General features: G+C 40.7%; 1 protein-coding gene across 3 annotated transcripts in view; it reads left to right on the forward strand.

Annotated features, from left to right (window-relative positions):
- LOC307130032 (NACHT, LRR and PYD domains-containing protein 3-like) overlaps positions 1-9,453 on the forward strand; it is a 73,994-nt gene extending 64,541 nt beyond the window's left edge. Inside the window, exons 12-15 of one of the 3 annotated variants that reach the window (XR_013816993.1) lie at positions 4,313-4,486; positions 5,063-5,236; positions 6,947-7,125; positions 9,246-9,453. Coding sequence is in view for 2 of the 3 variants with exons in the window: in XM_079822880.1 (XP_079679006.1) it covers positions 4,313-4,486; positions 5,063-5,236; positions 6,947-7,124 (526 nt within the window). In the remaining variant the exon portion in view is untranslated. Of the gene's footprint in view, positions 1-4,312; positions 4,487-5,062; positions 5,237-6,946; positions 7,239-9,245 lie in introns of those variants that run through there. The other 2 variants (XM_079822880.1, XM_079822881.1) reach the window with 2 other exon arrangements.
- The last annotated feature ends 16,954 nt before the right edge of the window (positions 9,454-26,407 follow it).

Below are 26,407 nucleotides of genomic sequence, written 5' to 3' on the forward strand. Positions count from 1 at the left end.
GAATGTGTAGTATCCCTAGCGGCCGTTTGCTGTAGTCCTTAGAAATTGATTTCTTTAAAAGCAAATATATCCCTTTGCTTTAAACTTTGAATGTTGTAACTTTGCAGATGTTGTTTATGCTCAAACAGCAACATTACACACTAGCTAAAGTTAGAAAAGTGAAATCGTGATTTACCACCCCTTTAAATTTATGAATGAAAGACAGTAGTAGTTGGTAACTCTGGTGTACTTTAGGCAGGAGCGGGCGGTCTGACAATAGTATCTGTGCTTGAAATTGAAGTGAACAAAACTTTCTGCAGTGGTGGCATTCACACAGTTCCCAGTTCCCTGCCCTAAGCAACCTGACAAGAAATGTTCTTTGCATCCTGGCCACGAGTGCACCTTCAGAGAGAACATTCAGACTTAATAGTCAAATTTTAGAGGAGAGATGTAAGCTAAACCGCCGTCAGTCAGCAACATTCTGTAAAAAGATTTTATTTTGCTGGAAGCCAACAGTTTTTGTTTATTCATATTTCAGTCAAAAACACCATAGACACACTTTTAGTCAACCTTTTATTGGTATATTTTGCAAAAGTTATATTTGGCGATATGACAATTTTCTAAATTCAAATTATTTTCTCAATCAGCTGATATCAGCGGATAGTGGGTAAACAGAATTTTAAATAGGAGGGGGTGGGTGCGGACCTCTTCTGTAAATGATTAAACACATGAATTGCTCCTCATTAAGGTGATACTGCAGTACTGATATCAGAAGCTGACATTGATTGGTCTAGGTGCTTTATAGCTTCCTGGTAACGAAGTCACCCGCCTATGCCATTGGACTGATTTCACACATGCTTCATGACACAATCATGCAGAGCATTCCCATAGCGTCAATTCTCAACGCAGCATCTCGTTCCCTCTTCAGGGAACAGTCGTAACTGAGGCGTACATTTAACTGTAGTCTGTGTACATTTGAGCAATCCATTTCTGAAGATGCACTTTTTTTGTCACCTCAGAACCCATCTTAAGAGCAATGAGATGGTTGTTTGCCCATATAAGAATTGCAATTACAGCACCAATGTGTATTCTTCATTCAACTCACAGTAGGGTACACCATGCCAGTTGTCTGTTAGATCTCCAATAGGGTGTTGTCTATCCAGAAACTCAGACCCTCTCATTACTTCTGATGCATATTATGTTTCAAATGAACTTGCATGTAATGAAGATAATGATAATGGAGATTTACAGAACAGAGATGATAATGATGCACCGAGAAATCAGCTAAAACATAATGTTGCCTCTTTACATTGTATACGTTAACTTCACTTTTTCCTCATTTTATTATATTACAGCCTTATTCCATAATGGATTAAATTCATTATGTTCCTCAAAGTTCTACAAACAATACTCCATAATGATAACTTGAAATAAGTTTTTTTGAAATCTTTGCAAATTTACTAAAAATAAAAAACAAGAAATAATCACATGTACATAAGTATTCATAGCCTTTGCACAGCACCTTGGGCACCAATTACAGCCTCAAGTCTTTTGGATTATAATTCTACAAGTTTGACACCTAGTTTTGGGCAGTTTCTCCCATCCTTCTTTGCAGGACCTCTCAAACTCCATCAGGTTGGATGGGGAGTGTCGGTGCACAGCCATTTTCAGATCTATCCAGGGATGTTCAATCAGGTTCAAGTCTGGGCTCCGGCTGGGCCGCTCAAAGACATTCACAGAGTTGTCCCGTAAACCACCATGCTTCACTGTAGGGATGGTATTGGCCAGGTGATGAGCAGTGCCTGGTTTCCTCCAGACATAACACTTGCCATTCAGGCCAAAGTGTTCAATCTTTGTTTCATCAGACCAGAGAATTTTGTTTCTCATGATCTAAGAGTCGGTCATGTCCATTTTACTGAGGAGTGGCTTCCATCTGGCCACTCTCTACCATACAGGCCTGATTGGTGGAGTGCTGCAGAGCTAGTTGTTCTTCTGGAAGGTTCTCCTCTCTCCACAGAGAAATGCTAGAGCTCTGTCAGAGTGACCATTGGGTTCTTGGTCACCTCCCTGACTAAGGACCTTCTCCTCCGATCTCTCAGTTTGGCTGGGCACTCGCTCTAGGAAGAGTCCTGGTGGTTCCAAACTTCTTACATTTACGGATGATGGAGGCTACTCTGCTCATTAGGACCTTCAATCCTGGAGAAATTCTGTACCCTTCCCCATATCTGTGCCTCGATACAATCCTGTCTCGGATGTCTACAGACAATTCCTTGGACTTCATGGCTTGGTTTGTGCTCTGACATGCACTGTTAACTGTGGGACCTTATACAGACAGGTTTGTGCTTTTCCAAATCATGTCCAATCAACTGAATTTAATACAGGTGGACTCCAATGTAGACACATCTCAAGGATAATCAGTGGAAACAGGATGCACTTGAGCTCTATTTTGAATGTCATGGAAAAGGCTGTGAATACTTATGTACATGAGATTTTTTTGTTTTTTATTTTTAATAAATTTGCAAAGATTTCAAACAACTTTTTTCACGTTGTCATTATCAGGTATTGTTTGTATAATTTTGAGGAAAATTTTTGGTCCTGAAATTGGCTTGGAGAGAATTCCGGAGCGGATGAGGAGGGGAATGTATCGTTTGTCACTCCCCCTCCCCTGGGCGCCGGTCTGGGAGCTGCCATAGCCTCGGTCAGTGCCCCCGTCCTCTGACCTGGGAAGGGGGACAGGTTTAGAGAGAGAGGGGGAAAGGGTAGGAGAAGGGAGAGAGAGAGAGAGAGAGATGCCGATGGTAAGGGCTCGCCGACCCCGTGGCACGCCACCATCTGGTCCTCCGCCAACTGGATGGCCTGGTTCAGCGACGTCGGGCGGTGGCACTGGACCCACTGCGCAGTCTTCCTCAGAAGCCGCTCCACAAACTGATCCTGTACCACACGATCCATGACTCCCTCAACGTCACTTCCGTCGGCCATCAGCCACTTGTGGCAAGAGTCCAGAAGCTGTTGAGCGAAGCCGAAGGGTCGGCCGGACTCATCGAGGGCCAGGGTTCGGAACAGCTGACGATGCTGCTCCGGGGTCCGACCGACCCGCTGGAAGATGGCTCGCTTCAGGTCGTCGTAGACCAGGAGATTCTGGACTGGCAGTTGGTGGGCGGCTAATTGTGCTTCTCCGGACAGCAATGGAAGTAGCCGCATTGGCAAGTCCTCCTGGGGCCATCCCCGGACCTCGGCAGACCTCTCAAAGAGGTCGATGAATGCCTCCGGGTCATCCTGTGGACCCATCTTCTGTAGCGGGATGGAGGCTGCCGAGTCACTGTGGTTGAGGGGACGGCCCGAACCTCCCGGTCTACCCAGCTCTGGAACAGCTCGCGGTCTTCATGCTGGGCCTGGAGGAGCGCCTCAAACCTCTTCTGCTGCTCCTCCTTGACGGCCCGCAGATCCTGGTGTGTTTCTTGAGTTCCGCAAGTGGTGTTCTTGGCGGAGTTTCCATGGCGGCGGCGTTCTGATTTTACTTTGAAATGTTATTTATATCAATTAGAATTGTGTAGAGACAATGTATTGTTTTTAACAAACCTAATAACAATTTCTCAAAATTCTTTGTTGTATTTAGCCTTTGGGCATTACAGAATATTTTTTCATTGTAAATCTGTTTCTTGTGTTAGTTTGAAACAGGTTTTAATAACTTTGTAATTTTATAGGAGATGTTTACTGCAACTGTCTCATGTTGTTTTTAATATATAAAAAAGTTGACTATTGGCCATTCCTTGTTCAAAAAAACAAAAAATGTGCCAATTTATTTAAGCTTTCCTATAGCTCAAACAGTAGAGCATGGCGCTAGCAACTCCAAGGTCATGAGTTCCAGGGAAAGCAAGAACTAACAAAATGTAAAATGTGTACCTTGAATACAATGTAAATCGCTTTGGATAAAAGCATCTGACAAATGCATAAATGTAAATGTAAATTTGAGTTTACAGTGTATAAAATCCTACCGTTTTCTCCTGATATTTAGTGAGAGCTGCCATGGTCTGCTGACAGATGACAGTTGCTCATCCCCTGTCCCACCCACTCGCTATCTTTCCACACACATTTCCGTGTGTGCTTAATTTTTTCAGAATTATTGTGAGGTAGCTGAAAGAGGGGATTCATGACTCTTTAATGTTCATCACATTAACCTCTTCTATTTTTTAAATGTTCTAAATATTTTTTTTTCATATAATCTCTCTCTCACACATAGAGACATAATCTTTTAGAATAACAGTAAATCTCACAGACATATTCAACAGTCTCTGTTAATATAGAGTGTGAAGCGTGTCATTGTTCTTTACAGGTTGAGTAAGTGTGGTGTCACAGATGATGGTTGTTCTGCTCTGGCTTCAGCTCTGAGAGCAAACCACTCACACCTAAGAATACTGGATCTGACATTTAATAATCTAGGAGACTCAGGAGTGAAGCTGCTTTCTACTGGACTGGAGAGTCCTCACTGTAAACTGGAGGAACTGAAGTAAGATCATGTGTGACTCTTACATGAAAGTCTCACTGATTTTTTTTTTACATTTAATTTATTCATAAAGTAACATAAAATGGAATAGGGGAATCAAAATATTAATTATTAATTATTAAACATTCATTAAAATTATTGGGAGTCAACCTATTAAAATTAATGAATGGTAATCATCACATCTGTTTAAATGAGGTGGAAGAAATAATATTTTTCTGTTTTCGAATGTTTAGACTCTTTATTGAGTTGAGGTGATTGTGTTATTGATCTGTAATTGATTGAACACTTGAGCTGCTCCTCAGTACGGTGATACAATAAACATTTAGCATTACTTTAAACACAATCTCAGCACAGTCAGGACTTTGATACATGAAAAGAAAGAAGCCCATTCTTAATAACCATTACATCCATCATATTTAATGAGATATACATAATTTGTTATATAATTTTGTATAACTTGCATCAAACATGGTGATTTGTGCTATTTTTTGTTTTTGCTTTTTTGATAATGAAGTCTCTGTTTATCTGATCTGTGTGTCTGATATGAGAGAGTAAAGAGTGTGTCATTGTTCTCTATAGGTTGATGAAGTGTGATGTCAAAGATGGAGGTTGTGATGCTTTGGCTTCAGCTCTGAAATCAAACCCCTTACACTTGAGAAGACTGGATTTGTCTAGGAATAAACCAGGAAACTTAGGAGTGAAGCTGCTCTCTGCTGGACTGGCGAATCCTCACTGTAAATTGGAGGAACTGAGGTGAGATCATCTCTACCATAAAGACAATAAATGATTAAGGATTAATATGTAGATAATGCACACAAAATATCCTTTGGCATAAGTCTCATCCGGCGGTTCTATAATGACAAATCTCTGAAATTTTTTAGCTTGGTAATGACAATGTATGTAAACAACACAACATAATCAAAATATACATAACGAAGGACAAAAAAGGCACATTATTGAGCACACTGATAGAGACGTGAACAGCCACACACCTTTGTGCTATTCCTGAAACAGTTCCTGTTTGATTCAAAGTTTGAGTAAGCAGGACTCATCAGTGGCATCTGGTCCCTGTAAAAAAACAACAACCGTGAACATGCTGATATTAGGAGCAACTAGGGCTTCATCTAATTATGATTTTTCTGGTAAAATTGTGAATTAAAATTCACAAAAAATATAAAGAACACCAGGTTTGTTTTGCCTAATTGTAGGGCTGCATAAAATAATAATTTTATTTTAAAGAAAACATTTTTTTGGGGAAAAGGCAGGTGGCCTACACAATAAATCATTATAAATGTTATGCATGTTTAATTCATACTGCCACCCTCACGCAAAAAGTCCAAATATGCCCCACAGAAGTAAAATAACATGACTTTCAAGGATATCCCTATCGCTGTAGCTGAATAAAAAGGACAATACCGCTTTCATAAGTTTACCACCTGAACACACTCACAAAAAAACCCTCCTTTATCCCGCCTTCGTGGACAAAAATGAGCACCCATATGAATGAATGGGAAAAACTGTAATTCAGAGCATATTGTTTTTTATTTGTCCAATAAAAATCAATAAATCCAACACAATGCAGATCATACATACACACAAATGAAGGAGTGAGCCTATACAACATTCTCAATGTGACAAACACTCACACACGTGCACACACACACACACACACACACACACACACACACACGCGCACACACATCCACAAAAGCATTGCATTGAAAGCCATTGAATGAGCCTATACCAGAGTCAGTTTTATTTATTTTTTAATTTGTCACATAAAAAACAGTTACTCGCACATACACAAACAAAGGAATTAAGTGAGCCAATAACTGGGCAATTGAAAAAAAGTGCCAATCAGCCACTGCAAAACACACACACACACACACACACACACACACACACACACACACACACACACACACACACACACACACACACACACACACATACACAGAAAGTCAGAATAACTGCAAGATTTGTTGATGCTTCCAAACAAAACATGTTGTACATTGCTTATTTTTTATCTGTTTGATACCATTTACTTTTATTGAGTTATTGTTAGCTTTATTGTTTATTCTTTCTATTTGGTACTTTTTTGAGTTATTGAAATGTAATGTTTTTTCTTAGAAATAAATGATTGCTCTGTCTCCTACTTCCTTATAGCATGGTCATATTTGTCTGTAAGCATTTTTTGGCATCTTTGTATAGTCTCACCAAACACAAATGGTTTTTAAAACATTCTACAATTGTAACTTGTGATAAAATCTAAAACTTTTAGGTCGAGGATAAGGTCGAGGATTAGGGGCTGTTATGCGAAGGGAGCTTGAGGGTTAAATTGATTCAAAAATATTTCATTGTCTCTCTCACCTTGTTATCACACTGTTAGTTGGAATGTGATAATTACAAAGCCCTTGTTGATCTAATCTGAGAGAGTAAAGAGTGTGTCATTGTTCTCTACAGGTTGATGAAGTGTGGTGTCACAGATGAGGGTGGTGCTGCTCTGGCTTCAGCTCTGAGATCAAACCCCTCACACCTGACACTACTGAGTCTGTCTGGGAATAAATTAAGAGACCCGGGAGTGAAGCTACTTCGTGCTCTGGAGAACAATCCAGATTATGCAGTCCACTGCTTCTTGTAATGTAAGAATAGTTTTTAACAATTTTTTATCATCATTTTAATTTAAAGTTCAAAAGGCTGTTTTACTCACTACAAATAAAAATAAATTGTATTTGTACCAGGGACAGAAACACAACATGTGTGTGAATATTTTGTCTGAGATCATCAGATGATGAGTCTTTTATTCAGCTTTAGTTTCTGTAGGTCTTTGAACTTAAACTGTTTAAGTTTAATTCTACTTATAGTGTTGTGACTGATTGTGAAAATAATATTAATGTTGTTTCAGGTTTTACCTTTTATCTGTCTCAATGTGTGTGATAATCTGAGATTTGAGTTGTTTGTTTACTGATATGAAATGTATAATATTAAATACTGATATTAGTGGAGTGTAATGATCATTTCTGCTAAGGAAAATATTTCTTAGGAAAATATGTTTTACTGCATATGTGAACAGTTTCTGCATATTACTGCATATTAGATGACAGTCTGATCTTCTGATGATCATCTGATGGTGAATAAGGATCCACTACAGAGATTCACAGTCAAAAGAATAAACAGAGACTGAAGATATAGGGACTTCACTGTTATATATTAAGATTTCATTTAGATTTCAATGATCCTCTGACAGACCTGATGAGGTGGCAGTGAAACATCTTTTATTTCAGAGCAGCAAATTACAGTTCCTTTTCTGCCAGTAACGTTTGACATGGTGTCGAAACTGACACCAAGCGGGTCGTCCTTGAGAGCCCCATCCACCTCTGAGAGTATCAGAAAAGGCCAACTAAATTGCTGTGTGGAATTTGCATGCAAAGCCACACCCCAGACATACGGGTATATAACAGCAAGTATTACCTTCTGATGAAGGAAACCCGGCCTTGTCCCTTTTGTGCCTGGTGCACATCCTGCACATTTACCTGGACCAAACACAGGGTTTCAGACAATCTGAACAGCTCTTTGTTTCCTTTGGAGGTCAGCAGAAGGGGAAGGCTCTCTCCAAACAGAGAATGTCCCACTAGATTGTGGACACATTTCGCAGGGCTTATCAAGCCCAAGATGTACCGTGCCCACAAGGAGTGAGAGCTCACTCCACTCCGGGTATTGTTGCCTCTTTTGGCTTTTGCTTCACAAGCAGACATATGTAGAGCTGCGGGCTGGGCTACACCCAAACTTTCACAAGGTTTTTTAATCTCAGAATATAACCAGTTTCTTCCAGACTTTTCGGTGACATCAGGTAAGTCTCATACGAACTAGCCAGGTGTGATGCTTGCATTAGCACCTTTCCCTTCTCCGAGGTGATAATGAGCGCTCTTCATTCTAGTTGAGTTTCCCTGGAATGGTGAACCTTTCTACATCATTTAAGCACTCTTACGATATTCAAGTTCAGCGGAGGAACTCACTACCAGGCCCATTACTCATGGTCTGCCCCTTTTCACATGAGCCCTTATAATCTGGCTAGTGCTCCTTATGTAGTGGTTCCCTTATGGTGACCCCATACATTGTATTCTTCCACTGTTCAGTTTTCCTGTCTGTGTACCCTGTGTCTTCCCTTGGACGAAGCTCCATCACTGGTCACTATGGCAGGTAGTTTGCCCCTGGGTGGAGCCCACCTTAGAGACTTTTCCCTAGGTAGTACTCCCCATCGGTGAGTCCATAGGATGTATTTCTACATGTATACCTCCCCTTTGGGTAGAATGTGGTCTTTCATTTCATTTTCATTTTCTGATACTCTCAAAGATGATTGGGACTCTCAAGGACGACCCCCTTAGAGTTGGTTTGGTCCCTCCATCAGGGAAAGAGGGGTTACCATACATAACCGAGAAGATTTTCATTCATATATTAACCATTTCATTTGTAGAAATGCACAGTATAAATTCAAAAGGAGTTTTGTTACAGAGTAAATATAGAGTCTGAATATGTTTGTGTTGTACTAGCAGAGGGAGACAAAGAATAATGAAAGATACATTTTTCATGATTCAATTTCAAATGTAAATTAAGACAAAATCTTGAAAAAAACGACTGAGATTTATCTGAATTCATCTTAAAATGTTCTCAGATTTGAACCGGGTGCAGTGAGACAACGTCAAAATACAGTGATTTACATGTTCAATCTGATTTACTGACATTTGTTTTTTTTTTTTCTCAGAAATAAGGATTCATGTAACACACATCTGCTTTAACCTTCAAGCATCCTTCATAGAGCAGCTCTCATGAGTCTTTCATGGACAAATTTGGGCACAAATGTCTCCTGTGTGATCCCAAGTTTAAAAAAATAAATATCATATCACTGTCTTTGATAAAATAAAAAATGTCATATCACTATCTTTCATAAAATAAAAACTATACATTTATGCATTTATTTTGTGATTTTTTTGGGGGTATTTGTGAATTTAAAAATCTAAAAATACCATATGTTTTCATGTAAAATATGCTTAAAAGTCTAACAATTTATTTCTAACAAAAAACAAACTAATTCATCAAATTTCAATAACTCAATAAATTACCAAACAGGTAACAATAAACCTAAAAATAACTTAAAAAAGTAAATGGTAACAAACAGGTAAGAATAAACACGTCTTGTAAGAAAACATCAACAAATCTTGCAGTAGGACTTGATCTGACTATGAATTAACTTAGATCATTTTGATGATGAACCTAGATCATTTTCTACAGCACTTTGGTCAAACAAGGTTGTTTTAAATGTGCTTTATAAATAAAATTAAACTTGAAACTTGAACATCTGTTTTTTATTTGACAACATTTAAAAAAAAACAGCTCCTGCTCTGTTATAGGCTCATTCAATGCTTTCAATTCAATGCTTTTGTGGATGGATGTTTGTTTGTGTGTGTGTATGTGTGAGTGTTTTCCACATTGAGAATGTTGTATAGGCTCACCCCTTCATTGTATGTGTATATATGATATGCATTGTGTTGGATTTATTGATTTTTATTGGACAAAAAAAAGCTCTGTATTATAGTCTCTCCTATTCTTTTACTATGGGTGCCCACTTTTGTCCATGAAGGACCAATTAAGGAGTTTTTTTCTTCAGTAAGATCTGACCATGCAAAAGACAAAGTAGGAGATAGTGTAAACATTTTTCTAACAAAAAACAGAAACAAACAAACATCAAATTTCAGTAACTCAAAAAATTACCAAACAGGTAAGAATAAACAATGTACAATAGGGTGCTACGAGATCTTGCGAGATTAAAATGTGATGAATGAAAAGTCTCAAGTATAGGCTCATTCAATGGTTTTCAATGCAATGCTTTTGTGGATGTGTGTGCGCATGTGTGTGAGTCTCCATGATGGAGCGTGACATTGAAATTAGCATAGAATATACCACCGCTATGTTTATATTACATTCTCCACTGTTGTTTTGCTTTTTTATATAAATAAAAAAACATTTAATTGAGTTTAATAACAGTCGCTTCAGTTGTAAACATCTGCTCAGCACTGTGTGTGATTGAGTCTAATCTGAGATGTGAGGTGAGATGATTAACAGGACCATGATAGACTGATAGACTGTCTGATAAATGTCTTATCTTGTAGAATGCAACATGATCCGCACCAGCACCCCCTATACACAGAGTACATGCGATCGCAAATCGAAGGTAAAAGTAAACGCAAGATCCCTGATTCATGCAAATTAGGCAACATACAATAACCTCTCAATATCAAATCTATCTTATGCTGGGCTGTGTAGTTATAACCTCTTAGCTCTGCTCTCTGTTTTGCTCTCTATTTGCACTTTGAATATTAAGAGATATTGATATACTTTGATTATGGTTGCACTTATTGTTTGCATATTATAAGATTAAGAGAAAACTGCTATTTATTTTTGTTATTTATACTGTTTTTATTTCTATATTCAATTTGTGGAAAGGAGTTGAATTAGGGGGTCACACACAGCCTCATTCAGACGTTCTGCTCATAATTCATGTACAGTACGGTCTAAAAAGAATCATGAAATAAATTTGTCAATGAATGCCAATGAAGTCATACAGTAATCGTGCTGCTAATTCAGTTTTAATGTGCACCTAGAACGGCCGCAGATGAGACATTAAGTTCATGGCACTGCGACCAACGTAACATTGTACAGAGTTTAATGTAGCAATGTGGTCGCACAGTTTTTCTAGATCTGTTTTAATAGTGTAATAGATTTGAACAAAAAAAATAAAATAAAGTGCAACGAACAGGCTGTATTGGCCATGACTAGATTGCAAATACAAAAATATACATTATGTAAATAGACATTAATTAATTAAAAGAAACTATAAGATGTGCTGCACTGGTGGAAACAACACTAGACCATGCTACCGCGACCTTCAAGACTGGCTCTGACTGGTGTTTAGAGTCCCCGCCAGCAGCAGTATCTCTGACCTGATACAGCTGCGTTCGTCTTCACGTAGTCTAAGATCAACAGGTCAAAGATTTTTAGTTGCCCCCCACACGCATTTTAAAACTAGAGGGGGCCGCTCATTTCAAGCTGTGGCACCTAGGCTGTGGAATACATTGCCTCCTTCCTTACGCTGCCTCGACTCAGTGGAAATTTTTAAAACACAGTTGAAAACTCTTCTATTTAAAGAGGCTTTTATCTAGACTTTAGGGTGGTTAGGCCGGTCTTTTGTGCATTTCTGTTTATTTTTCTTATCTATTTATTGTTTTTGTTACTTGTTGTGTATTCCTCCTTTTGTTGTGCAGCACTTTGTGATTTTTATCTGTGAAATGTGCAATACAAATCAATTTTACTTACTTACAGTAGCGAGCGTTCCTTCAGTGCAGCTGCGAGTTGTGGCCTTTATACACCTGCACACTTCATTCGTTTTCTCTGATCAGATATCTATAATATTGTGAAGAGATCAGGAGTAGCCTATGTCTTCCGAAATTCTTTCGAAGCAGATTTAAATCCGATCACTCAAACAAATCAATTCAGAAGGTGATCAGGGACACATTCAGACAAAACTGGATAAGTGTGAATGCATCTGGTTGCTTAAACCACATATAAACCTTTTACTCCTGGCAAATTGTTACAAATAAACGTGTGAGAGAGCGTTATAGGCTATATATGACGCAGTCAGATATGATGGTGCTACTGCAACACGCATCACCGCAAATGAGTAGCCTATGACTAAAGCAGCCAACACACAAACGGTCGCCAGTGAAGCTGAGAGTAGCCCAAGTCTCAGATGCTCAAAAACACAATCATCTTCATTAAAACTAATGAGACTAAAGGCTCTTACCAGTGCTTAGGTCGCTCTTTCTCCTATTTCAGCCTTTGGTCTTGAAATTAGCTGATGATAAATAAAATGCAGCTTGAATCTTTTGCTTTCGTTGACGTGAAATCCGTTAAATTTGCATAGCCTATAGCGCCGGAACTGAAGATCGGATTTATATTCATTTTGCGGAGAGGTGTAGCTAAGGTAAGACAACCTGCATGTTTTTTTATTTTGTTTAATTTTGTTTATTAGTTTAGATTGTACTATAGCCCGTTTTAATTCTTAGGCTACTTTAAAAAAACAAAAACTTTAATTTAACAAACAAAAATTGCTCCAAACATTTTTCTAAATTAACTTAAAAAAACGCAAAGAAATAGAACTACTTTGACATTAAAAACAAAGCTGAACTATTTTATGGCTGCAACATTGTGTAATAAACCTAAGCTTTGTCTTTTTAAGTATAAGGCTGGGTTGTTGTTGGTTGTCATCCTTCGGATGAGACGTTAAACCGAGGTCCTGACTCTCTGTGGTCATTAAAAATCCCAGGATGTCCTTTGATAAAGAGTAGGGGTTTAACCCCGGCATCCTGGCCAAATTTGCCCATTGGCCCCTGTCCATCATGGCCTCCTAATCATCCCCATATATACGATCGGCTTCATCACTCTGTCTCTTCTCCACTAAACAGCTGGTGTGTGGTGGGCGTTCTGGCGCAATATGGCTGCCGTTGCATCATAGGGAGGGAGAGAAAAAAAACACAGGCTCCAGTCGGACTCGGGACACTGGAGTATTTACGTGTCATGTTATCATAAGAGTCCTATTCATTTTAAATAATTAATAATTTTTTACATTTATATAGCGCTTTTCTAGGCACTCAAAGCACTTTACATATAGAAGGGGGTAATCTCCTCAACCACCACCAATGTGCAGCATTCACCTAGATCAGGGGTCTTCAACTAAAATGGCTTGAGGTCCTGTAAATTAACCCTCCTCACCAGACCTCACAGGTCTGGACAATTATATACCTAAAAACAATAATTTTTGTTTATTGCCAGACTAAAGAAATGAGTGTAGATAGCATTTGTTCTTAATTGAACAAAATATGTTCTCATATGGACAAAACATGTCTGTTCATATTGTTAAAGCAAACATAGGTAATCCTTCACAAAATTGATCTCATTTTGTTGTTGTTCCGTTATATCCTTTAAGTTGCTTTGGTACAACATATCTAAATTCAACCAGTAACCATGTCTGACAAAAAATATAATGAACTAAAAATGCCTTCATCTCTAAATCTGCACTGAAAATACATTCATTTCAACATTACTAGCAACAAAAGTGCCTTTTCCCTGCTGAACTGAGATAAATAATAACAATCAATAAACGCAAACCCTCCTAGTTAAAAAAAAATAAAAATCTGAAATCTCATAACACAGTTTATGTTCATTCACATGTATAGTCTCTACTTAACTAAATGTATCTGTGGCGGAGGGGGCATGGTTTTGCGAGGAGTGTAGCGGGAGAGAGAGAGCGGAGCCAAGTGGTCGGTAAGTAGGTCAAGTGCAGATGAATAACACCTGTGTCTGATTGCAGTATTTGGCGTGGAGAGACTGCATATAAGCTGCAGCGGGGAGAGAGATGGTAGAGAGAGCTTGGGACTGGGACATTGCGACTGCCTACCTGCCAGAGAGAAACGCAGTTAAAAACCGAATGATTAAGCTGCAACTGTTTTGAGTGAACTGAGTGTTTGATGCGCCCTAGAGCTCTTGTTTTGTTGTTTCCAAAAGTTCTGAGTATTAAAGTGATCAGTCCCAGTCACGCCGACCCCGCCTTCTTCCTTCTCCACACCCACACACAACCATCGAACCACACTACACTGGTGCCGAAACCCGGGAAGGAAGAAGAAAGCCGCCGCCATGGAAACCAAGAACGCTACTTGCGGAACACAGGATGACCAGGAGGCTTTCATTGACCTCTTTGAGAGGTCTGCCGAGCTCCGGACATGGCCCCAGGAGGACTGGCCAATGTGGCTTCTTCCATTGCTGTCCGGAGAAGCACAAGTAGCCGCCCACCAACTGCCAGTCATGAATCTCCTGGTCTACGACAACCTGAAGCGAGTCATCCTCCAGCGGGTCGGTCGGACCCCGGAGCAACATCGTCAGTGGTTCCGGACCCTGGCCCTCGATGAGTCCGGCCGACCCTTCGTCTTCGCTCAACAGCTCCGGGACTCGTGCCGCAAGTTGCTGATGGCCGACGGAAGCGACGTTGAGGGAGTCATCAATCGTGTGGTACTGGAGCAGTTAGTGGCGCGGCTTCCGAGGAAGACCAGACAGTGGGTCCAGTGCCACTGCCCGACGTTGCTGAACCAGGCCATCCAGTTGGCGGAGGACCAGATGGTGGCGTGCCACGGGGTCGGCGAGCCCTTACCATCGGTCTCTCTCTCTCTCCCTTCTCCTACCCCTTCCCCCTCTCTCTCTAAACCTGTCCCCCTTCCCAGGTCTCGCGGCGGGATGCTGCCCAGGCCAGCGCCAAGATGGAGGACGGGGCCTCCGACCGAGGCTATGGCAGCTCCCAGACCGGCGCCCAGGGGAGGGGGAGTGACAAGCGACCCGTTTCCCTCCTCATCCGCTCCGGCATTCTCTCCACGCCAATTTCAGGACCCACTTCCAGCCACTAGGGCGACAGGGAAGTCTGGGCCGGCTTGCTGGTGCTGTGGGGACCCGGGACACTTAGTTGATCGGTGTCCAGTGATGGAAGTGGGGATGCTGATCCGGGTCCCCGACGTGCCGCAAGCTGCCCCCGATCAAGCTGGCCTGTACCAGATACCTGTGAGTATCAAGGGGGGTACTTATCAGGCTTTGGTGGATTCGGGTTGAAACCAGACCTCCATCCATCAAAGCCTGATTCAGTCTAAGGCGTTGGATAATAGCCGCATGGTTAAGGTGAGGTGTGTGCACGGGGAAGTGGTGAACTATCCGTTTTTGCCCGTGGGTATTAAATTTTGGGGACAAACGCATAGTGTTGAGGTTGCAGTTAACCCGCACCACATCCGATAATTCTGGGGACCAATTGGCCAGCGTTTAATAAATTATTGGGACAACTATGTGTGGATGCCTCTTGGGGAAAAAGTATAAGAGGGAAGGTGACGGTTGCTCAGTTGGGGGAGGTGGATTCGGGACCTCTGGGAACGGTTCCGGGGGAACAGAGCGCTCTGGGAATCCCCATTCTCTCAGAGCGCGATGATTTTCCCCAGGAACAGTCCCAGGATGAGACGCTGAAACATGCGTATAGTCAGGTCTGTTCCATCGACGGCCACCTCCTCCATCCTGACCAGCTGCTCTCCTATCCCTATTTTTCAGTTACGGGGGTGCTGGATGTCCTTAGAGAGGCTTGGGAGGATGGACCTTCTGCGAGAAAGAATGAAATTCAGTATGTCCTGGACCTGAGAACAAAACTCCACACCTTGGGGCGGCTGTCGATGCACAATTTGTTACAGGCTCAGGACAAACAGAGACAGCTAGGCTTCGTCAATTCACTCCGGGAGATAAAGTGCTTGTATTACTCTATTACTCTGCTACTTCCTGCTTCGCTACTGTTCGGACGCTCTTGCTTACTGCTCCGCGCTTTGCTCTATCGCTTCTATATTTTACAACTTCAGCAAATCAGCACATTGCTCAAACGACAAAGCTTGACTCCAATGATAAAATTAGAAACTCTGGTGACTGAATTCCTAAACAAAAAGCGGAATATTTCAACCGACCAGCCTCCCACTGCCTTCAGCTTACATTCCGGAGAAGGGAAAACACAGCTGCCTACATTCAAAAGGATAAGAAAATGCCTCTTCTAGAATCTACTTGCTGCACAAACTGCCACAGACTTTTACAAAGGATTGCAGTTCTTGAAACAAAGTTATTTGCGGAACCATCCAACCAGACGAATCACACAGCAGAGCTTCATCATGATCGCCCTCTGCACACTGCCGGTGAGTCCCATAAATGTAGTGCTACTCAACATGTAGAGAAACAAGTAACTGATCAACACACTAATCAATGGAACAAACAGGGAGCAAGACCAAAAGGCACTCGAGACATCAGATTGTCACGAGCATCACATATTGCCGCAGTAGCATGCTCTACCCCAGACACAAGGATTGCAAACACTAGTTTTCTACCACCAAATATACATCTTGAAAACAGATTTGAAGTGCTAATGAATGTGGGTGAGGAATCCCCAAACGTGATAAATGTGACCGAACACAGATTGAATCAGCCCGCAGCTAACACTAATGCTAACAGGCGCTCAAGGTCGAGCAGACAGCGGCCCTCAGCTCAGAGCGCAGCCGAGCCCAGGACTCTTATAGTGGGCTAGTTAATGCTGCCTTCCACAAGCAACAGTTTCTGATGTCAACAGGGAACTTAAGAACATTCTGATGAAACACAAGACTGCAAATCGACTTATCATTCATGTGGGAAAGAACGATATTCAGAGAGAGGAGTCAGAACTTCTAAAGAGGGATTTTAATGAACTTTTTGAAACACTTAGAAAACTGAAAGTTCAGCCGTTCATCAGTGGACCACTTCCAGCAAAAGGAACAAATAGGTTCTCACGGCTACTTGGGCTTAATACATGGCTGCAAAAAACCTGCAACTTGAAGGGAGTGAACTTTACCGACAATTTTAATCTCTTCTGGAGTCAGAGACAACTGTTTACATCAAATGGCCTCCTCCCAAACAAACTCGGTGCAAGAGTGCTAAAGGACAATATTTATTTTTCCCTTCATCGTCCTTCAGCTGTGTGTGCTAACCCACTCAACCTGGATGGCACACACACACCAGTACAGAGTATGGACGATCACAGGACTTCATTTCAGCATCTGAATGGACATACGGTTGATACACCCCACAAGGACAATGATAACACCACGCAGCCACAACAACCACTTCTCATGGACACACTCCCAGCTGAGCCCCGCCCTCAGAGCTCACCACAGATAGACTGTGACGGATTAGAACTGCTCCAAATGACACAGATCGAGGCACTAAACAGTAACATCTCAGCCCATACTGTGGAGTCTGTGGAGGCACTGGTAAAAATGGGGACCATCAGGGGTGAGACTGGTGAACTTTTACAACTTATATGTGGTATAAGCAATAGGCTGGAAGAAATGTCTATATCACGCCTTGAACCGGACGATAACATATTGCAGTTTCCGGTAACACCAGAGAAACAGCCCCCCTCACCAGACATGTTATTCCGCTCTACAGCATCCCCGCCTCTGAGCTTCACAGAGAAAATGGATTTTGTTTATACTGGAAACAGACAATCATACTCGATCGCTGCGAGCCCCCAGATATCAACCAAAAAGCGTCAAGGCCCACAACCACCAAAGACTGTGGGCCCAGCTCGCTCTGCCCCTCCTCCTGTGAGATTTCTTCGGTCACAACGCCATGGCACACACCCTGCTCCATCTGCACCAAAAACAACTGATACCAGCTCTCAGTGACGTGTTCTGGGTCCTCGCAACGTAAACAGCAATCTTATCAAATGTTTACAAAACATGCGTGAGCCCAGTGTGCCTTTATCTTTCTCTATTTCTGTTCTGTTACGTGATAGAAAGTCCAAGGCTTTCTCAGGCCGTATGGCAAACCCATCTAATCTGCTGCCTGTTAATTGTCAAACTAAGATTACTATGGGGGAAAAAATTAAAATTAATACTGTTAAGTTAGCACTCTTAAACATCCGTTCACTTAAAAACAAATAATTTCTAGTCAACGACTTAATATCCACAAACAACCTAGATTTTTTGCTTCTAAATGAAACGTGGCTAGAAGACAGCTACAGTGCAACAGTCCTCAATGAAACAGCCCCTCCTAACTTTACTTTTATGAGTGTCTGCAGACCAGTCAGAAGGGGAGGGGGGGTCGCAGCTCTATTTAAAGATGTTTATCAATGTAAGCAAGTATCATTTGGTGACTATTTGTCTCTAGAATATCTGGGCATTGTGCTAAAAGGTGCACCACGCATCCTGCTTATCATTATTTATAGGCCTCCGAAATATTCTCCGGCCTTTATTGATGACTTTACAGAGCTGTTATCAGCAATCTCATCTGAGTATGACTGTTTTGCTATTGCTGGGGATTTTAACATTCACATTGACAATGCTGAATCCAGTACAACAAAATCTCATGACTGTTCTAAACACTTTTGATTTGACACAACATGTTCACGGACCCACACATGATCGTGGACACACTCTAGATTTACTTATCAGTAAGGGTCTAAATATTTCATCAATAGTTATTAAGGATGTAGCACTGTCTGATCATTTCTGTATTTTCTTTGATATATCAATCTCTCCTGCCATTGAAACTAGATCTGTCTCTATCAAAAAGAGATGCTTAAATGAGAACACTAGTGTGCTGTTTATGAAGGCTATATCTCTAACACCAAGCATATCTGCAGACTCTGTTGATTTTCTCCTTGACTCTTTTAACTCAAAAGTTAAGGGTGTAATTGATGATATTGCTCCTGTAAAAGCCAGGAAAAAGAGTGGCAAACAAAAAGCACCCTGGAGAAACTCAACAGCAGTGCAATTAATGAAAAGACAATGCAGGAAATCGGAACGCATGTGGCGAAAGACAAAACTTGTAGTCCATTATAAGATCTATAAAGACAGTCTTCGTGCTTTCAATGTGGAACTAGGCAAAGCTAGACAGACCTTCTTTTCAAATATTATAAACAGAAACATAAACAACACGCGCACTCTTTTTGCTACTGTAGAGAGACTAACAAACCCCCCGAGTCACATTCCCAGTGAAATGCTCTCAGACAGCAAATGTAGTGAGTTCGCTTTCTTCTTCTCAGAGAAAATCAATAATATCAGAAATGCGATCAGCACATCCTTGAGTTTCTCTGGGGTGAATCAGATCAGACCACAACCTCAGAAAGTTACTATGACTGATTTCGAAGCAATTGATGGTAAAATTTTAGAAGAAACAGTACAGCACCTTAAAACATCAACCTGCGCCCTTGACACACTCCACACTTCTTTTTTCAAAAGTGTGTTTAACTGTTTAGAAGCAAATCTCCTAGAAGTGGTAAACGCCTCACTTCTTTCTGGGACTTTTCCAAACTCCCTAAAAACCGCAGTAGTTAAGCCTCTCCTGAAAAAGAGAAATCTGGATAACTCCATATTGAGACCTACAAGACCACAGACCAATACAGACCACAGACCAATCTCAAATCTCCCCTTCATAGGCAAGATCATTGAAAAAGTTGTTTTGAGTCAGCTGAACAAATTCTTAAGCTCAAACGGATACTTTGACAATTTTCAATCTGGTTTCCGACCGCATCACAGCACAGAGACGGCCCTCATTAAGATAATAAATGATATTCGCCTCAATACAGATACAGGCAAAACATCAATTTTGGTACTACTGGACCTCAGTGCTGCATTCGACACTGTTGACCACAAAATACTTCTTGACAGGCTAGAAAATTGGGTTGGGCTTTCTGGAATGGTCCTCAAATGGTTCAGGTCATACTTAGAAGGGAGAGGTTATTATGTGAGTATAGGTGACCATAAGTCTGAGTGGACATCCATGACATGCGGAGTCCCACAAGGGTCAATTCTTGCACCACTCCTATTCAATCTGTATATGCTGCCACTCAGCCAAATAATGAAAAATAACAAAATGGCTTACCACAGCTATGCTGACGACACCCAGATCTACTTAGCCCTATCACCTAATGACTACAGCCCCATTGACTCTCTATGTAAATGCATTGATGAAGTTAACAGTTGGATGTGCCAAAACTTTCTTCAGTTAAACAAAGACAAAACTGAAATTACTACATTTGGAAACAAAGATGAAATTCTCAAGGTGAATGCATATCTTGAGGCTAAAGGCCTGAAATCAAAAAATCAAGTCAGGAATCTTGGTGTGATTTTGGAGTCAGACCTGAGTTTCAATAGTCATGTCAAAGCAATAACTAAATCAGCTTACTATCATCTCAAAAATATATCAAGAATTAGATGCTTTGTTTCCAGGCAAGACTTAGAGAAACTCGTTCATGCTTTTATTACCAGCAGGGTGGATTATTGTAATGGTCTCCTCACCGGCCTTCCCAAAAAGACCATTAGACAGCTGCAGCTCATACAGAACGCTGCTGCCAGGATCCTGAGCAGAACCAGAAAATATGACCATATTACACCAGTCCTCAGATCTTTACACTGGCTTCCAGTTACATTTAGGATCGATTTTAAAGTGCTATTACTTGTATATAAATCACTCAATGGCCTAGGACCTCAATACATTGCAGATATGCTGATTAAATACAAACCCAAAAGATCACTCAGATCATCAGGATCAAGTCAATTAGAAATACCAAGGGTTCACTCAAAGCAAGGAGAGTCTGCCTTTAGCTATTATGCCAGCCGTAGCTGGAACCAGCTTCCTGAACAGATCAGATGTGCTCCAACAGTAGCCACTTTCAAATCCAGACTCAAAACACATCTGTTCAGCTGTGCATTTACTGAATGAGCTATGCCACTGTACGTGCTTTGTCCGAACTGCTTGCATTTTAATTTATATGCTTAAATTTAACCCTGTTTTTATTTTCATTTTTAATTATACTCTTTATTTTTATCTTTCAATATTTTCTTTATTTTTTATTTCTTTTAATTCCTATTATAACTGTAATATTTTTATTTCATTTCTGTGTAAAGCACTTTGAATTGCCACTGTGTATGAAATGTGCTATACAAATAAACTTGCCTTGACTTGCCTTACTCCCTACGTCGAGCTCGAAATTACTCGCAGGCACTAGTTTTAGTGCCTAAAACTGACGGCTCGGTCCGGTTCTGTGTGGATTATCGTAAGGTGAACGTGGTGTCGAAGTTTGATGCTTATCTAATGCCGAGGCTTGACGAATTGCTTGATCGGCTAGGGACCACTCGTTTTTATTCGATACTGGACTTAACTAAGGGATATTGGTAGATCCCCTTGTCTCCAATGTCCAAAGACGCTTTCACCACGCCGTTTGGATTACACCAATTTGTCACCCTTCCTTTCGGCTTGTTCGGGGCTGATGGACAGAATTCTCCAGCCGCATGCTGCATATGCCGCTGCCTATCTGGATGATATCATCATCTACAGTGCAGACTGGCAGCGTCATATGCAGCACTTGCGAGCTGTCCTGAAGTCGCTGAGAAGGGCGGGGCTCACGCCAACCCGAGAAAGTGTGCAATTGGGCGGGTGGAAGTAAAGTATCTGGGCTTCCACTTGGGTCATGGTCAGGTGCGTCCCCAAATTGACAAGACTGCAGCTGTTGCGGCCTGTCCAAGACCCAAGACCAAAAAGGAGGTTAGACAGTTCCTGGGGCTAGCGGGCTATTACAGGAGGTTTGTGCCTAATTATTCAGACCTCACTAGCCTGCTGACTGATCTAACTAAAAAGGAGGTACCATATACGGTTCAGTGGACGGAGCGGTGCCAGCAGGCTTTTACTCAGATAAAGGCTGCTCTGTGTGGTGGACTGGTCTTGCAAGCTCCTAATTTTTCTCTCCCTTTTCTCCTACAGACTGACGCCTTGGACAGGGGGTTGGGCGCAGTCCACCTTCTTCCTTCTCCACACCCACATCGAACCACACTACAGTATCTAATATTGAACACTGCTCTCTTCTGTGCTTCAAATTGCACTGGAAAAATATCATTAGCAATATCATTCAGAAACACAAACAGGCAAAAATAAAGTGCACCAGTGTTGGAAAACTTAAAAAGTGCAAGAAACATTTTATTTAATGTTTCCACTTTTGACAACCGCAACAGAATCAGAGCAAATGAGACACACATGCCTCGTACAGGATGCAGGAAGAATAAATGCTATTTTTTTTCTCCATCCATTCATCTCGGAAAACTCGATTTTCAGCATCAACTTTCCTAATATTTTAAAATGCCATTGTTTTTGCGCGCCGCTTTCTGCTCTCAGTCTCTTCTTCACTGCAGGCTTGTCCGCGCGTCTGAACGTAGCAACAGTGAGCATTGTAGCGTTAACTGTTGTCATAACCCGTGGCGATATAGGACCCAAACGGTTCTACTGAGCTGCCTTTTTATAAATGTGAATTTTTTTTCAATGGATTTGGCATTTATTTATTTCATTATATCAAAAGGCTTCGAGGTCCGGATGGACACATCTCGCGGTCCGGATTCAGACCGGAGTCCGCTAGTTGGTGACCCCGGACCTAGATGATGCGACGGCAGCCATATTGCGCCAGAATGCCCACCACACACCAGCTTATGGTAGAGAGGAGACAGAGTGATGAAGCCAATCTGTATATGGGGATGATTAGGAGGCCATGATGGACAGAGGCCAATGGGCAAATTTGGCCAGGATGCCGGGGTTACACCCCTACTCTTTTTCAGAAGGACATTCTGGAATTTTTAATGAAAGTCAGGGCCGCAGTTTAATGTCTCATCCGAAGGACAGATATTGTGGTTATGACCAATACCGGTATATTTTCACACCCTAAATTAACACAATGTCGATATTGCGTGCTTTGAATATCACGATTATCGCCAATACCGGTATATTGCGACACCCCTAGTCCCAGCACATATGGGTATAATATGTGTGGGAGAGTATAGAATAATATATATGGGAGAGTATAGAAGCAGTCATCAGCCTTTTAAGATCCGAAGGAAAGGGTATAGTGTGGGGGAAAATTATTAAAGAATGGCAACAAAGGTGAGACATTTATACTCAATTAAAAAAAGAGTTGGCATTGTGGAAAATAAAGGAAGAAATGGGAGAGAAAAGACTATTGTAACCAGATTAAGAATAGGGCATAATAGATTAAATGCCACTCTTCATATAATGGGGAAACATCCTACTGAGTTTTATGTCCAGTGCAAAATACCTGAGACTGTAGAACATGTGGTTATTAATTGTTTAAAATATGAATTACAGAGGATATATATGATAAAAGACATGGAAAAAATAGGACCCACAGGACATGAAGTAAACAGTACAATGGACTGCAGTAGGAGTGAACAAGGAATCAAATATTTGATTTGCTTTCTGACTAAAATGGGACTAAAGACAAGAATATGATGACTAAGGTATATGGGAAATAACTAGAACCAGAAGGTCGCAGTAATGCAAGCTGCCATTAAAACCCAAAGAAGAAGAAGAAGAAGAACCACTCCTCAAGCCAGAGTGTGCGTCTCAATCAGCTCCTGGTTCAGTAGTCAGGGCACTGATCAGGACATAAGTCAATGGGCTGATTCCCTGATTAGTGCCCTGACTATTGAACTAGGGAGCTGATTGAGATGTACCCCGAGCTGGCCCGTTTTGGACCAAGGTATTCGGCAGGCCAACAAAACCCTGGCCGTTGGCCCTGAGGCCTGATCAAGCCCCGGTCGCGATCGTATGGCCTTGGCATGCACTAGCACGACCGCTTTTTGATTCGAAACAAAAGATTCGTAAAGGTAGGATTTAATTAATACTTTCTTATTAGAGAGAAAACAGGTGGATCCTATAGAGAAGTCTTGTGTTGATTCACCTGACATATTCACATGAAAAACTATGCTGCATCTTACTTAATATATCTGTTCCTTTGTTTTTTGCACGCTTGTTATTTGTATTTGATTTGTATTGTTACTGACTGCAATGAGATACTATATATAATTTTTTTTTAAAAATATTAAACTGTTTGGAGGAAAAAAAATATATATTTTATTCATTCTTAAAAGGTTCTTGCTTTAGTAATATTAATTTGTATTTTCCTGATTGGTGGTTCCAACAATATTTAAAATTGAAGTGTGAGTGAAATGAACATGAGCAAGAATGTCAGACGTATTGCATCTGATACTCAACTTGCAGAGCAGCTCGCCTTCTTTCCTTTAGTGAAGGCAGATGAGGATGGACAGTTGAAGAAATGAGATGCACCTCCTGTACTGTAAAAAATGTTATGTGCTATTTACTTTAAAAAAAATTATGGTAACAATTAGGGCCAGGACTTTAACGCGTTAATTAAGATTAATTAATTACGGGACTTTAACGCGTTAATTAAGATTAATTACGCAAAAAATAAATAACAATTTTAACTACACTTATTTTAACTACACAATTTTAACACACTCCACCAGATGACTGGTTTCAAAACCAGGGTAACTAAGTCATTGGTCTGCTGGACTGAAATAAATAAACAATATTTTGTTGATTAATAATTATAATAATTTGTTACATTTATATAACGCTTTTCTAGGCACTCAAAGCGCATTACATATAGAAGGGGGGAATCTCCTCAACCACCACCAATGTGCAGCATCCACCTGGATGATGCGACGGCAGCCATATTGCGCCAGAACGCCCACCACACACACCAGCTGATTGGTGGAGGGGAGACAGAGTGATGAAGCCAATCTGCATATGGGGATGATTAGGAGGCCATGATGGAGAGGGCCAATGGGCAAATTTGGCCAGGATGCCGGGGTTACACCCCTACTCTATATCGAAGGACATTCTGGGATTTTTAATGACCACAGAGAGTCAGGATCTCGGTTTTACGTCTCATCTGAAGGACGGTGCTTGTTACAGTATAGTGTCCCCATCACTATACTGGGGCGTTAGGACCCACACAGACCACAGGGTGAGCACCCCCTGCAGGCCTTACTAACACCTCTACCAGCATCTACCTGGTTTTCCCAGTTGGTCTCCCATCCAGGTACTAACCAGGCTCAGCCCTGCTTAGCTTCAGTGGGAAACCAGTCTTGGGCTGCAGGGTGATATGGCTGCTGATGATTAAGCTTATGTATTCAGTCATTATTCAATGGTATACTAAAAATCCATGTGAAAAAAATTACTTCTCATTGTTCTCAGGTCAAATATTTATATGCAATTAAAATGCGATTAATTTCAATGAATTAATTACAAAGCTTCTAATTAATTAGATTAATTTTTTTTAATCGAGTCCCGGCCCTAGTCACAATATTACACATAATATTTTTGAGTAGTTTTGGCTTGGTTTCTTTAATGGAATCTACCTGAATAAATCATGTAAAATCTCCTAAATTATTTAGTCTATGAAACAATTTAATATTTTTAATGAAATGTGCTTATACCCTTTTTTTAAAAGTAAACTTAAAATAAATAAGTTAGAGTGAATGCAAAAACCCATGGCAACACTGTGGGTTGTTGTAGTCGGTGTTTGGATTGACATTATTGTTGAGGAGAGTGGATTGAGTTTATTTCAGTGTACCCTCTGCCACATTTTTTTATTTTATTTATTATGAATTAGAGAACATATGAACATTGTTACATAAAAACATGCATCAAAGACAAAAACTTCAAAAACCCTCTGCTACATTATACAAGTAGGCCTACAACCAGTTTCACAAGCACATCCTTTTTAACATACAAAAAGTCCCACCAGTTAACAAGTTATAGAGTTCTGCTTCCCACAGCTAAACAAGATAAAGCGTTCACACATGATACTGTCCTGCTAAAAAAAAAAACCTATAGAAAGCATTACAGAAATTGTATTGGATTTAATGGTTTTCATGGGAATTTTATTGGTTGAAATGGGAATTATAGTGGTCTCTGTGGGTCTCTACTGATATGTGTTGGGTTCTATTGGTGGGGGCATTAAATCCTAATGGAATATGTCCCAAACACACTACCAAAAATAATTATGTAGTGGTTTAAATGGTAAAAGCCAATGGTTCCTATTGGTATTTTAATAAAAACCATTAGAATTTCTGTGATGGTTTTCAACTTTTTTTAAGCTGGTCTGATCGTCTGTCCTTGTCTAAAGAAATAATTACACATACATCATGCTTAATGTTTTATTATCAAGGTGAACACATGAAATTCATCGGTATCTGTAAAATTCACCTAAATGAGTTTCACAGCACTAACACGGTTTCAGCTTTGATCGCCTAATAAAACCTAATATCGCCTATTTTCGCCTAATTTGATCGCCTAAAACACGTAATAAACGGAGCGATAACATATAAGCCTACTTGCATTTTATGGTTGTCAACTTTGTTGCATTACATTTACTTCACCAGGAGATGGTGCTGCAATTTCTAT

Source organism: Gobio gobio (genome assembly GCF_949357685.1).
Source record: "Gobio gobio genome assembly, chromosome: 8".
Classification (NCBI taxonomy): Eukaryota; Metazoa; Chordata; class Actinopteri; order Cypriniformes; family Gobionidae; genus Gobio; species Gobio gobio.